This window comes from Eutrigla gurnardus, assembly GCF_963514095.1.
Source record: "Eutrigla gurnardus genome assembly, chromosome: 12".
NCBI lineage: Eukaryota > Metazoa > Chordata > Actinopteri > Perciformes > Triglidae > Eutrigla > Eutrigla gurnardus.
Window position 1 is genome coordinate 17,792,780 of NC_139926.1, and position 15,484 is coordinate 17,808,263.

General features: G+C 43.9%; 2 protein-coding genes across 4 annotated transcripts in view; one reads left to right on the forward strand and one right to left on the reverse strand.

Annotated features, from left to right (window-relative positions):
* col4a2 (collagen, type IV, alpha 2) overlaps positions 1–1,996 on the reverse strand; it is a 49,031-nt gene extending 47,035 nt beyond the window's left edge. For 2 of the 3 annotated variants that reach the window (XM_084023413.1, XM_084023411.1), the window contains exons 1-3: positions 1,802–1,996; positions 1,500–1,601; positions 1,361–1,412 (exon numbers count right to left, since the gene is read on the reverse strand). In XM_084023413.1, coding sequence (XP_083879539.1) covers positions 1,361–1,412; positions 1,500–1,549 — 102 coding nt within the window. In that variant the 5' untranslated portion in view covers positions 1,550–1,601; positions 1,802–1,996. Of the gene's footprint in view, positions 1–1,360; positions 1,413–1,499; positions 1,621–1,801 lie in introns of all 3 variants that reach the window. The other variant, XM_084023412.1, reaches the window with a different exon arrangement.
* Positions 1,997–2,130: 134 nt separating this feature from the next.
* Positions 2,131–15,484, forward strand: part of col4a1 (collagen, type IV, alpha 1) — a 33,946-nt gene continuing 20,592 nt past the window's right edge. Inside the window, exon 1 of the mRNA XM_084023424.1 lies at positions 2,131–2,341. Coding sequence (XP_083879550.1) covers positions 2,267–2,341 — 75 coding nt within the window. The 5' untranslated portion in view covers positions 2,131–2,266. The remainder of the gene's footprint in view (positions 2,342–15,484) is intronic.

Sequence of the window (15,484 nt, forward strand, 5' to 3'; positions counted from 1 at the left end):
GCTACCACCGAGTTGGCTATATCAGCAGTTGGCACTTGCTTCCATGCAAACTCCAGGGGTCACAGGCCCAGGTGTTCCTGAGACATCGTGTTCACGAGAACGGACCATAATATGTCGGATGGAAACCCGGAAAAAAAAAACAGTGACAACATGATAAAAAAAAGTTTTTAAATTTGGCTCAGATGGAAAAGTTTGTGTTGAAATAATACAAAATAATGAATAAGTCATTCATTTAAACAGATTTGATTTGATGATAAAAAGGCATGAGTTGGGTAGTTTGCTGAAAGGCCCATTTTATCTTCTGTCATGCCAGAATTTCCCCTTGGTGTTTTCCTGCAAAGTGTTTCCTTGCTCAGCAACAGTGGAATGATAGCAGACAAAGTGGGGCTTTCATTCTAAAAAAGACTGCAGCTTTAGGAGATACTCACTTGTTTCGTCTAACAGATACTCCTTAAATGTCATATGAGCTTGAACTCTAGAACTTTCTTAAGGCTGTGGATTTTAAACCCCGTTTCTTAACAGTGTAGTTATGATAGGAAAGGATCGCTTCATGGCCATTCGGGACATGATTACAGAGCATGCCTGTTGTTTTAAGACAGATTTGGAAAAAACAAATCTTGAACTCCAAAACATGACGGCAGCGCTTCTGAATGTTTTTAAATACATGCAAATGTTTTGCAATTTTGAAATATCTTTTATCCTTGAGTTTCCATTCACTTATGCACAACATGGAAATCAATTAGTCTCTTATTTGTCACAAACATCACAGTGAACGTAGATTCAAAAATGTATTTTAGTGCCATAATGCAGTTTGTAACCTTGGTTCTTTAAATGCAAAGTTAAACACACACACACAACAGAATATGACACATGCCTTTCTCATTAAGGAGAGTGTTGGTTACTTTGTATCATATAACAAATGTGTACTCATAAATCTCAGCATCAGCGTCATGGTGCCTAGAGGTCGTGACCCCACCCACTAATCCCTGCCAGGTCAAGGGGTCAAGCAAAGACAACATAGATGTTGCAGCCCATCACGAATCCCATTTCTGTTTACAAAGTGTGCAAAAAAAGCAAAAACAGACCGAATGTTATTCAAACCGCTAACATTTCAACACGAATCGTTTCACAAGAAGGCGTCTTGAGCCTTTGCTGCTATTTACCGGCACGCAAAGCCAAGAGCCCTCCTACAGGAGGAACCTCCCAGAGCCAGACACTCCCACGGTCCGCATGTGTGCGCCGAGCAGCTCCAACAACACGAGACGAGCCAACAGGCACCATCACCGGGGCTCATGTTAAAACACCTTGAACACCCAACGTTTGTTAAAAGTTTGACAAGCAATAAAAAACGCCAACTTACCGCGTGCACTCCTGACGCGAGGACGGCGACGGCGAGGCATAGAAGCAGCAGCCTGTAGCAGACGGAGAGTGACAGCGTTAATACTGATCGATCAATCTATTACCTAAGTGGTGATTGACAGTGACGTGATGGCGTTCACCTCAGGCTCTTCAGTCCCGTGTTGTCTTGTCCCTGCATGGTTCCACTCATGCGCACCGCAAACTTCAGCCGTAGAGACACTTTTACTGCATGTTTGTCCGACCTGAGACGCACACAACACCCTGTTAATAAAACACAGTCTACCCGTGGATTTCATCCGCCTGCTTACAGGTGGATCACTTTATTATCTGCACTAGTTCCGCTGTTCATTAGACCCCATGGAGCCCCCCATAACTCTTACGCAGCAGTTGCATTATTCACGTTGTGCCATTCATTTGTCATTATCTTCATAAAACTACTTACGGTGTGCGCGTGGTTAAGGTGGAGGAAGTGGATGTCACGGGAGGAGAGGCGCGCGCGATCCCGGGCTTCAGAAGTTTCGGAACAGGTAGACTACCTGTGGAAAGCAAAAAAGAAAAACCCTGCTGAGATATTGTCACAAAAACACACCGAAGCGTGCCGAGTATAGTCCCTCTCTTCACCGAGAAAAGTCAAAGTGTTTCTAACGGCGGGGCTGAGTCCGTTTGCATGGACGAGGGTGGTCGTGGTTTTTTGGGAGGGACGGGTGGGGGGGTGTGGTGCAGCAGAAGCAAGAGCGAGTTGCATTGATCCCAACCTCATATCGTCTCGGACTCGGACAAAGATGCAGCCAAACGTGTCGTCCGCGCTCCTCCGATAAGCGTCAAGAGTTACCCGAAGAAAGAGGACGAGAAGCGGCCAGCAGGTGGTTTTATCCGCGGGCACTCTGCACTGGTTCCGCCGCGCACAATGCTGCTACCGTCCGGCACCCTGGTGCTGCTGCTGGCGGCTCTCTACTCGAGTGTAGACCTGACGGGGGCCGAGGTGAGTGGACGACACATATGTGACATTGTTGGGAGTCTAAAAGTATATGTTTATTGTGTCTCATCAACTTTATTAACTGTAAAACGAAGTGCAGCTGAGGATGAGTTGAGACTTTCTTCGAGCAGGCAAGTCATACACACGTGTGTGTTTATTATATATAGGCCTACTATAATATGTAACAAATCATTGGTGCTCTTCTGTGATTGATTTTAGTCTTTGAAATAGACGAATTCTGTGTATCATTGTCGTTGAGATCCATGTCCTTTATTCCAGATATTATAGTTATAGTTATAACTTATTATATAATATATATATATATATATTTGAGTGTACTGTTTATGTGGACTATATGTTTCTGGAGTGTTTTATGTGTCTTTTCAACGCCTTCTTGTGTGTTTGGCTCAATGAGGCAGTTCTAAATACTTTGAGTTGAGTCTGCTCCCAGTCCAGCCTCCTCCACTTCTGCTGGAGGGAGGGAGAGAGAGAGAGAGGGAGAGGGAGAGGGAGAGGGAGAGAGGGTGGGGCAGAGTGCCTACAGTAGCTGTTGTGTGTGTGTGTGTGTGTGTGTGTGTGTGTGTGTGTGTGTGTGTGTGTGTGTGTGTGTGTGTGTGTGTGTGTGTGTGTGTGTTAGAGCAGTATGGTGATGGTAATGAGGGAGCCTGAGAGTAATATGAAGTTAATTACTGCATGTTAAGATAATCCAATAAACACTTCATGAATGTGTCTCTTTAGAATAGAGTTTTTTAATGCTCCAAAGGTCGTACTATATGGGTTTCGTCCACACTCCAGACAGCAAGAAGCGATAAAACTGTGTCCCTGTGATTTCCGCCTCCATAATTGCACACTTGCAATGCTTCATTGCAAATAAAGCGATATGCGATGGGAATCATCAGGGAGAAAATTACAGTGAAAGCTGTTTTTGATATTCTAAACTAATGGAGCATGTCTCTCCTCCTATCTATCTCTCAATACACAAACATCATATTTTTGATGTCTGACATGAAACATGTTTAGAAATTTAAATGTAAAGAATATATTTAAACATTTCTGAAAACTGTTCAATTATTATTATTAATTATATTATAACAGTAAGGGGGAAGTGGAAATACCAGCTTTCAGTGCTTTTTGACAAAAAGCATTTTAATGCAGAACAGCAATGAAGGAAAAAAAAATGGGGCTCCTGAGAACAGAAACATTGAAGAGGCTTGCTGCTCATGTTCATGTGTCATCTACACTGAGCCATTTGTTGAAATATACATAACTACAGCAGCCAGCTTCTGCTGAATGGCTTTACTTCGAATCGTGGGTGGAACGGAAACATCTCTCACACGGGGAGCAGAAATCCAGGTGAGGGGGAGGAAGACATCGGTGGACTGTGTCATGTGTAAAGATGAGGACAAACAGGCTGTTCATCAGTTATGGCACAATGGAGCGATGTGGGATGTTTCAGAGAAAAATGATGCCTCCCAAGGGAGCCTGGTATTGGCATGTGGGGAGTTTCTCCATCTTCCGGGGTGATTTTATGAATCTATTTTCCGCTGTGATGGATTGTAGCCACAAAGTGCCAAAAGAAAAAAAGGAAGAGTCAGCTCAACAATGCCTTGTGGTCAACATGTTAAAAACTACGACACTCCTTTGCTGGCAGCAAACTGGGCAGAGTGGTTTTTTACGTCCTCGTCCCCAGATGTTTCACCAAGAAAACAATCATTAATCGCTTTATGATTCGCAATGACGTGTGTGTCTCTGCAGCTTGATTCAGGGAGCTGCGTAGGATAGAAGGATGTGATGTTGAGAGCCAACATATCAAGTTGACCAAAGCAGCAGAGGGAACTTTTATCCACTCCTGCCTGCGCTTTAGAAGCACAAACACCAGGCCGACATGTGACATCTGGACTAAGGAGAGGAGCCGATGGGTGAGGAGGTGTATTATCTGGCCGCACATTTTGTCACTGATCAGATATCGGCAATTAAATCCACATTCTGGGTTTATTGTTGGGAGCTGCATATTTTCCCATCTTTCCGTATCCAAGACGAGCTGCATGGTGACCAGAACGAGGCTGTCCTCATCTGTTATATCCAGAACAGTGGCACCAAGACGAGGGTGAAATACGGTCGTGTTTATTTCTTAACTAAATGTCCTCTTGTTTAACTTTGATCCTGCAACCTCATGAATGCCGATCTGGTAAAAGAAATCAGTGTTTGGCCGATGTCCGCGGGGCGCTTCGGTGTGTTTATCTCTTCTTTGTCTCCACATACTAGGGGACGTGACGCTGACTGAGTATCACAGTCTCCTGTTTGGGTTCCTTCACAATCAGTGGGGCGAAAGTGAGGCCAGAAGGGAATAAACAGGGTAAACACTTCATGGCCAACCACTAATGGGTCAGGTTGACTTGACAAAGGTCATAATAAAAAGATAACGCAAGATTGCCTTTACCCTGTATATTAAAGGAAGAAGCAACAAGCTAATATTTAGATCTACTAGACCTTTGCTCCCAATATTTTCACTGCAGCATCTGATCCGGGTTATATTTCCCACTGTTTATGTAATATCAACAGAGTGGAGTTTTTCTCCCTTGGCGGTCATTTAATCTGGTCAGAATGAGTCATTAGTAATTCCTAGAGGAGGAGGAGGAGGAAGAAGGGCAGATTAGCTGATTCCTGGAAGAAAAGGTTGTGTGTGGGATGTTGGATGGAGGCTCTCCGTGCTGCCAGGTTCCTGCTCTTAGCTTGGCCATGATGTGCGAGGACAGGGTGAACCCCAGGGAGGGACATAACTCAAACATGGAGGAAGCAGCACTGAGGGCTGTTAATCCCCATACAACCTGAGGAATGTGTGTATATCGTCTGCTGAAAGCTACGAATCGTGCTGCCCAAAGTGCCGACAAGGCTGCTCGCGTCTTGGTCTGATCGTGTGCGCCAACCTCCTTGCCGTCACCCCCCCCCCCACGGAGACAACAGCTGACCCTCTTACTGTGAGCGGCCACCAACCAAGCAGTGCACCCTGGGAAGGCACGACCTGCCTGACCCCCCGCCGTCCCCCAGTGTTGTAAAAATGCCTGCATTTGGAAGAGTTGTGATTGTGGTAGTCCCCGTGTTTTGACAGGCGTCTCTGGAGGGGCAAAGCTAACTCTTCCCTGACCTTGATACTCAAGCAGTGTGGCAGGTATGTCCCACTTTCTGCTTGTGTGTGTGTGTGTTTCTATGTGTGTGTTCCCTGTCTGTGCCAAGTGAGGTGAGGATTATATGGTGGGTTAAGCATGGTAAAGCCCCTTTTCACTTCGCTGTGGTCCAAATGTCACCGAGAAGGCATTTAATTGAGATTTGTCACATTTTGCGTTTCACATATAAACCCTGTCTTTTGTCCCACGCTTCTGCACTCAAGATGAACTTGTGTTTATCTTTGAAATCGCTTGCTTCTCCCCCCCGAGGTGTATTTTTATGGCGAAAGTGCTATTTCACTGTGAAATCGGTGAGTCATTGACGCCATTTGTGGTTTCGGACGGAGATGGTGTAATGGATACGTCCGTCTGACGGGGACGTGGGATGTGCAGAGTGATGGCGGTGATGGAGACATGGGTGGGGAGGCTGTTGGAGGCGGCAGAGAAGGAGGTGGCGAGGTTACAAGCCCCAGAAGTGGAGGAATGCGGCTCAGAGCCAGAGATGATGGCCCGTAGCAAATCTTTTAGTCTCACTCTGTAGACTTTTCCAACTGATGGAGGACGATAAAGACAGTGATGTTGGGATCGTTAGATGTATGACTTTCAGGGTCTTTTTGTCTTTGGCCGTCTCTTCCTTCAGCTGTTCTCTTTGTCAGTTCTTTTGGCCTGAAAAGCTTCTTCTTAGCGTGCTGCTTTAGACACAGGACAGGTGCAAGACTAAAGAATAGTGTTCAGTGAGTGTTATCGTAGAGCACCAATGCTTGACTACTTTATTATAGCCTAGATACCATTAAGGTATGTGGTAACAATGTGTGTTTATGTTACCTTACAGGACAAGGTGTGTGTGCTTTACTTTGTCCACACATAAGTCTGTTCCCACATGACCAGATTCATCTGTGAGACTTTGCCTGCAATTCTTGTTTTGAATGGGTTCCAAGTGACTCCATCTTATTGGTCCACATCTTTAACTGCACCAGGACGCCCCTGCAGAACTATTTTAAAGAAGCTATTATGTTGTTTGGCTTGCTCTCTGTGTAATTGTTCTATCTCTGTGTTGTTGCTCTATTCCATGTGTGAATATCTGACAACACACAGCAATGTTGAATGAAACTATTCTCAGTTGTCATCCACCTGAGATCTTTGGAAGTTTCTGATCATCTTACACAGGAAATCAAAAAACTCTCTCTTACTACTCCTTGTTTTCAGTTTCCCCCGTTAAACAATTTCATTTTTAATCCTCAAAACTTTCTTTGCTGTAGAATTTCGACGTAGTTCAAAGTCTTTGCCCTCCAGCGCACAAACACTGCTTCAACCCTCCCAGAAGTGATTAAAACACTTGTAGTTTGGGTTGATGCCATCTGGCCAACAGTGAGACCAGTTCACCGTACAAAAGAGAGAATATCTTGAATGACGTCAACGCACTGTTTGCAACCTCGTTGTAATCTCAGTGGATCCAGAACGACAAAAGGAGGAATTTGAGTGAGGACAGTCTTGGTTCGCCGAATAAAAGGAGGAAAGAATCACGTCTTAATGACCCCTGTGACTGTAAATTGAAATTGTGTGTGTGTGTGTGTGTGTGTGAGAGAGAGAGAGAGAGAGAGAGAGAGAGAGAGAGAGAGAGAGAGAGAGAGAGAGAGAGAGAGAGTAAAAACCTACCAATTGCAACAATCAAAACGTACATGGCCATGCACTATTTTTGAACCAAAGCGTTCCTCTAATATAAATACGCATGTAGAGCTATCTCCTCAGATAAACATACGGTAAGTTTGTTCCTTCTCCCTTTGTCTACATGACTTATTTGCTTTTTAAGTCATTAATGTCCTCTCTGATGCAGAAGAAAAGGTTTATTCTCCTCTTTGTACTTCATGTCTTGTTTTTTTTTAATAAGAAGAACACAGTTTGTTCTTGTAAAAGCAAAAAATCATCCAAATCAAACAAAAATAAACTCTGAGGCAGCTGAAATGAACAGCTGATCTTTTATACCACGCTACAGAAATGTGTGTTCCTGAACTGATGTTACACAACGGTTCAAAGCTGGTGAGGGTGGTTGTGGTTTGGCAAATGCTAAATGCTAATGCTAAAGATCAATCTGATCTGAAATACATTACTGTAATTCAGCTTTTAAATTCAGAATGTAGCCTTATACTAAAGCTGAGTCAAAACCTCTTGTTTCCACAAAGAAAAGATTCACTTTTTTTTCTCCAACTCTTTTAGGAAATCATTTCACTTTCATTTCACCTTAATCCAACCAACCATCATCTAAGTAGCTCAATGCAAGAGCTGAAGAAATGCAACAGGAGTTCTCTCTCTCTCTCAGACTTATCTCAGTGTGACTATGGAGTTAGTGATGGTAGATTGAACCAGGAAGATGGATGTCGCCAGTGCAGAAGAAAGAGAGACGCTTACAGTAAGACCACATGACCATGATGATCACAGATAATACAGGCACATGTTTCACATTTATCCAGTTAACGGTTTACTGATGCTCTGGTGTCTGAGAGCATTGGATGAATGGAGACATTTCTTATTTTTGCAAACTAAACATGACAGTGATGTCTGGTCCTGCCTTACACCTCCCACTTTTTCAATGGCTCCTGCAAGTTCTGAGGAAGAGCTCCAGAAGCCAAGTTTACATGGTTGCCAAACGGTGGAAAACGAAAAAACCTGCAAAGAACCACTAATCCCATAAACCATTGCTAAAAACGCCTCTGGAAATGCCCGAAAAACTGCTGCTGATCTGAAATGAAGACAGATTCAGCAGCTGCATGACTTGTTTTTCTCAACACATTTCGGTGAACCATTTTCATGATATAAACAAGACGTCTGTCCAGTTTAAAATCTGGGTGCAGACCATGAACCACACACCGTGGACATACATTTCCATGGTAACAGCGAGCTCTACCAATCAGAGACGTCGCTGGTACGCTTTAGGATTGTGTACTTCTCCATGACATTGTGAATAAAACAGGATTTTCTGAAGACAATGTTAATATGCAGATTTGTGGCTTCTAGGAGCATATACAACCGTGACTGGTTACGACATTCTGGCTAACATACAAGATCATTTATTCAGAATATGAATGGGATTTCCACTTCCGGAAAGTTCCTTCTAACTCTATTTGATCTTAACTGACCCAGGGCTGCTCTGTGTTTTTACCGGACATGGTGTTGAAATGTTATGGCACTAAATTTACAGAGGGGGATTGATAGAAATAGCAGATCAGACTGTGTACTTTGAACGTCTTTCCTGGAAGAACAGATGCTTGATCCATCTTCGCCTTATGTTGCTCCTTGCAGTTGTGCTCTGCCGACCTGGACAATGAGAATTGTTCAGCTATGTTGCTATTATTCTACTAAAGTATTTCACACAAAAAAATAGCTTAATCAGATAACTTTGAGTAGGAAATATGCCGAGCCAGTTACATCCCATGGTTCACATAGGGAGAAGGGGAGATATGCTATCTTTTAATGCACAGCTGAGTCTAGGGGTAGATTAAGACATTTTTAACTGATACAAGAGCGGATCTGTTGTCAGGGTTCGGCATCTCTGTGGCTTCAGGGTGGGACAGTCTTCAAGTTATAGTCTCCATATGTCCAGACGGACGTGATGTAATGGTGATGGAGGAGATAAGGCTCGATACGGAAATGGGAGAACAATAGAGAGCAACTCTGTCTATTAGATGTTTATCAGGTGAAGTGTAAGGTATGATAATGGGGCTCCATTATACTTTTGGGTCGTCCAAAGTTGGAAGTGCGGGGATGAAAGCTGTCTTTCTCTGGTTCTTGGAATTTCCTCTCGTTCTCACACTTATTCTTACTTGTGTAGCGCCGCCTCAATTATGTGTTTTCTGATGTCAATGATGAGGGGTAATTTCCTCATCGGGACTGAACAACACCAACATATGTGGAGCATGCACAAATGGGAAAAGCCTTTTGTTGAAAAGGATGTGAAATAGAGCGAACGTGGGCACACACTTCCTGTATATGCATACTCCCTGATGGATGCATTGTGTTGCCCTGTACAACAGAGATGGTGTTGCTTCTTTGTAGAAATTGCTAACTCACATCCCAGATGCTTCCATGTAACGCGTGTGTGTTATGTTCTTTTTCATTTCTTATGGGATGACATTGTTGGTCTGTCAACTACCGGATGGGTTGTCATGAAAATCTGTACACAAATTTGTGTTCCCCAGAGGATGAATCCTAATTTGGTACTTCCCTGACTTTTCCTCTTGTGCCACCAGAGGGTCAAACATCTATTTGATTGATTGGTAAGTTTGATCGAGTGTGAGAGTTTTTGGGGGCTGGATGTATTGGGTCGGTACGAACTGAGGTCATTCCTTGTCCTCACGTGCTGACGTCATTCCAGATACCAGAGCACTCTTCAGAGGGACGCGAGGCTGACCCCACCCCCTTCTTGTCTTTTGTGAGCATAAAAGGCAAGGCCTTCCTCCTCAGAGAAAGAATGGCTTCCTAAAACCGACATCCTGTGGCAAAGTGCTGCACATTCACAGCGAAGCAAAAGGCAGAGCTGAAGTGCTCAGAACTGGCCCTTTCTCAGAGAAAACAAACGTCTTCACAAAGTAATTGTTGCCTTCTCCCCCAGCCCTCTCTGTTTCCATCACCCCTTGACTCCCCTCACTGCCTCAATACCAGATTTGTTAGCTGAGAAAATGTGCAATCTCTGTTCCAGATTATTTTCAGATGTTGGTTCTAGGGCAAAGGCATCCAAAACTGGTGCTGTTGCAAACAAGATGCAGAAGAAGTGCAGAGATAGGGAGCTTCCAATTTTATGTTTGTCTGCGTTACTTGTGTTTGGATCCTGTTCCTTTAGGATTGGAGAGGAATGTTTTTACTGTGTGAAACAATAACTGCCCGGACCAGTGATGTGTGGGCGCGTGAACGGGTCCCTGCACACAAACCAAAAAGCCCATCTCGGCTGAAACAACCCACCTGTAGAAAGATAAATCTCAGTTAGCCTGTCGCATTTTTTACTTCTCTCACACATATGGTTTTTATGCGAGATTCACACCATCTCTTGCATTTGAGTACTAAAACGTTTCTTTCATCCCCAACAAAGAGTCTGCTAGAGGGCAAAACTACAATCAGCTGTTATTGGGTGGAGTGTGTGTGTGTGTGTGTGTGTGTGTGTGTGTGTGTGTGTGTGTGTGTGTGTGTGTGTGTGTGTGTGTGTGTGTGTGTGTGTGTGTGTGTGCGCGCGCGCGCGCATGTGTGAGAGCCAGAAAGTCCCCTCTCAGGCCAAGTGATTAGTAGCATTCTTACTTAATTTGAACAAGGTAACGTTTCATTCATGTTAACACTGGGACACTGAGGAGCTGAGGAAGAGCGGAGTTATCAAGATGACCCTTGTATTGTTTGAACGCTCTGTTTGAATGTCTAAATCCCCTCTAATGGTCTGGCCCAAGGTCGCAGGTCAGCAGGATGAGGCTAGGAGGGTCATTTGTTGCCGTTGAGATGAGATGCAGATGGACCAGCTGATTAAAAGAGGGTCAGGGACCTGTGTAATCTAAGACAGGATTATTGTATGGGATCTCTTTGAAGCATTCACATGCTGTGGAATTTCCCTTAAAATGCAGTCAAGTGAAAGGGCACCGATTGTGTTTGGTGTTGGTCATGATAACCAAAGCATTGTAATGAAATATAATGATTCATTGAATGAGTGGCTTTTCTTTACAGCTTTTTTTGCTTCAGTCTAATCTGAAAAACAGTGTCACAATTTCCACATGTCTTGTTTTCTCAACATATACAGTGAGTGATCAGCAGGGAGACATTTTCTGGAGTCCATTCCAGCTGCTGGATTTGTCCCACGAGCTCTTGAAGATCTGCTGATGCCAGGGTTTTCATATTACCACACACACATTTAGTACAAGCGCACGTACACACACACACACACACACACACACACACACACACACACACAAAAAAACATTCTGCCAAACAGTCCTGAGAAATGGTCTCAAACAATTTTCCCATTTGTGGAGTTCATTTTGCGTGACGTTGTGGTGGGTTCTGCTGGAAGCAGACAGTGTTCTTGCCTCATATTGCACGTCCGCTGACATGTTCGACAGCGTCTGCACTCCCAGAGGATGAGCTTTGTTTGCAGTTCTGTCCACAGTTTGCCATGTTTGGCTTCACTGGATCATAGTGCTCATGTCCGGCCTCTGAGTGTGTGGAGCTGAAGTTAAGCATAGACCTGTATGAGTGGGTGATGTACTTGATGATTTATTTGGTAGGGATGACGTTTTTTAGTCCCCACTCACAGCTGTTCTACTCTTCTGGGCCAAAGTTTGATGACAGGCAACGTTAACCTGGTCACGCTTGGTCATGCATGAGTAGACTGGTGAGTGACTGGTGTGTTTGTTCATTAACTGTGTGTGTGTGTGTGTGTGTGTGTGTGTGTGTGTGTGTGTGTGTGTGTGTGTTTGTGTGTGTGTGTGTGTGTGTGTGTGTGTGTGTGTGTGTGTGTGTGTGTGTGTGTGTGTGTGTGTGTGTACAGCTCTCTGCAGATGCATCTGCTTTTGGTTACAGAAGCCCTGAATTATTTCTGTGATGCAGATGAAAACCTGCTGCCTGCCAGAACAGGACATGTTTTACATCAAGCTGGTCCCAGCAAATGAGCGCTACAGGACTCCTTTAGTAAAGGAAACAGAAGACATATAATACGTCTCACCACATCGGGCTCTCAACTTGGCCTTTGGTTTCTCTGGAGCTTTGACGTGTTACCACTGTGTCTATCGTTTGTAATGATAAATGAGATTAGATCGTATCTGTTTTAGACATTTTGAGCAATCAAATGGTGCATTTGATTGCATTGGAACCAGGCAAACTACTGGTATAAATTCATATTCAACCAATAGACATAGAGAGTCTCATCTAACTCCTGGCAAGACAGCAAATGTACTTCCCAAATATATCTAACTATTGCTTTAAGTACATCCAACAGAATCTGTATTCAATGATATTTTAATGTTCATTATTAAATCATTTGCAGCAAAATAGCATGCGTTTCAGTGTCGTGTCCATCAGAGTTTGAGTTACGGTTGAATGAAGAAAATATGAAATATGTTCAGAGAATCAAACATAGGAGCACTTAATATTATAAATGGTTTGGCTTAACTTGATATCTGTCTTGGCATTCAAAAACAAAGTTTCACATCGTAGTTTTTAGTTTGTGCACGTGCAGCTCACCACACACACACACACACACACACACACACACACGCACTCACACACACACACACACACACACAAACATTAGTAACACAGGAGACTCGTCTTCCGAATATGGCAGTCAGACAGAACATTCCCCTCCTCCACTTCTATTCTCTCATCCCAGACTCTCAGTACCAGAGAAGGCCAGGAATGTTAGAGCAGCGCAGTTCAACCCGGCCCAGTCTGAAATAACTTATCTCCTCCACTCATCTTTTATTATTTGAGTTTTTTCCTATTTATCTCACACTCCCTCTCCTCTTTCAGTGAGCGTAGCTGCTGTGGGAAACATGGAGCTGTGGTCAGTAGCACCTGCAAGCTTTTTGAGTGCGAAGAAAAACCGCAAATAAAAACCCCAAACCACAGAAAACTGGAGTCAGTAAACACTGAGCTCATAGTTTTTATGACACCAGTATCAGCTGAGTAGCAGCAGCACAGCTAGTGTGCATGTGTGTATATCGCTGCTGTCTGTATCGCGGTGTGCTCCATAACTGTGTCTCATTTAGTGTTGCTTAATGAGCACTGCTGTCGAGAGAGAACCTTCTGACGTTTATGGAGTAAAACTATCCTGATTGTCTCCATATGGAAGCCGTGATCTGCAGTTTAACGGCATGAGAAAGTCTTTACGGGGTGACTTACACAGGTTACGCCTATTAGCCACTGTGGCACAAGGACACAGGAGATTGTCAAACTCACTTCAACACATGGAGTAACGGAAATAAAAAAAAATGCTGTGTAACTCTACTGGTTATTTCAGTGGGACTCCCCGAGTACACAAAAGAACCCAGATGTTTACATGGAAGTTCACGGATACGTTCAATTTAACAACATTGCACAATATTTATGTGGGAGTCATAAAACCTTGTCATTAAGAGTAATTAGATTGGCCAACAGAGAACAAAATGTAAACACGAAACAAAGGTGTAAGTGGATACAGCCCTCGGTCCAGCATCTCGGACTCACAACTGCACAAAGAAAGGGTTGTAAAATGCAATGTAATCGTTGTAAAATGCACTAATGGCCGAATCCCAAATGATTCGGACATAATGGTGTTATTAAAGGCTATTCAAGTGTTCGCACTGGGAAGTTTATTAAACCAAAAGAAAGCCATCGGTGTATGAGTGTGCATGGATCTCTTTCTCAATGTATTTCTATGGGGTTAAGTCTTTTTTGAGCCCCTTGGCATCACATGAATTCCACGGTTTAGCAACTAGGAAAATTGGCTTCCAGCGCTCTTCCTGGGTGCTTGGTTTGAGTACACATGGTCAACAAGCCATGTGACAGTTTAGGGAGAGCCTTTCATCTCACTGCTTTACACTGAGGCTATACAACTGAGTCAGGGGGACAGCATTTGGGGCTTTTGTAAGTACTAAACCATGCGAGAAATCCAGGATAGCATAACACCACTAAGGTGCCATTTAGATACCCGCCAGAAAGTAGTTCTGTGACTGACGATATGGTTGCACTGGCGGTGGCATGGAACCCTGAATTCCTGAGTTCCTCCACACCAAACACTGACATACTATGGCCCTCCTAATAGCTGATGGAGTTCACGTTGGACATGGTTATCTGGTTTCCTCCTCAATATCAGTGTGGAAGGAAGGCTCCTCTCACAGCGGAGAAGATAAACTGAGAGGAAATTCTCCAGTCGAATCATTTTCTCTGGCTTCACAAGATTTTCACGTGACAGTGTCAGGAAAGTGTTTGTTTTGTTTTCTGAAAACAACAAAAAAAACGATCGCCTTCCGCGGCATTTGTTTCCAAAAAAGAAACAGCCAGAACTTTGATGCGTGACTCTGGCCGATGTCAACTTCATAACTTTGCATTAGGTCATGTGAACAAAGTGGCTGCCGTGTGTGTGTGAGTGTGTGTGTGTGTGTGTGTGTGTGTGTGTGTGTGTGTGTGTGTGTGTGTGTGTGTGTGTGTGTGTGTGTGTGTGTGTGTGTGTGTGTGTGTGTGTGTGTGTGTGTGTGTGTGTGTGTGTGTGTGTGTTGATTTTAGGTTGTGTTTGTGTATATTGAGTCTTAGGGATTCATTTAAAGGAATTCATACAGTAAAAAGTACCATAATTGCGATGCCTGGACTGAATCTCATGATGACTCACCATTCCTGTATGTTTGGAGTTTAACAAAATGCCAGCCTCTTATTAGAGAGAGAGAGAGAGAGAGAGAGAGAGAGAGAGAGAGAGAGAGAGAGAGAGAGAGAGAGAGAGAGAGAGAGAGAGAGAGAGAGAGAGAGTGTGTGTGTGTGTGTGTGTGTGTGTGTGTGTGTGTGTGTGTGTGTGTGTGTGTATAAAGAAGAAGGGGGAATGTGTAATGACATATCCTCCCACACTGTATGTGCTCAGCCCCTCCAGGAGACCCCGGGGGTCGGTGAGATACTTCAGCCGTGGTGGGAGGTTATGGCAAGAATGTGATGTCGTTGTAAGAAAAGTCTGTCGATGACATTGACCAGATGTTTGTGTGATCTTCAGTTTCCCCTAACGCGGTGGGAAAGACACATCCAGCTGTTCCAGTGACGGGAACGTTTCTACCCCCGTGTGGTTAAAATCGGTACTACTGCAATACTGATGAAACCATTGTGCAAAATGTATGCAGCGAGCTAACAATGATGAAAATACTGTAATTGTTTGGAGTTTGGCTGCAATACACGAGGGGCAGATTTTCCCACTTTGGCAAGAAGAACATGGGCAGCGAGTGACCAGTAAATGGTCCTCATTTATATATACAGTAAGCTGAAGGACAAGCTGAATGAC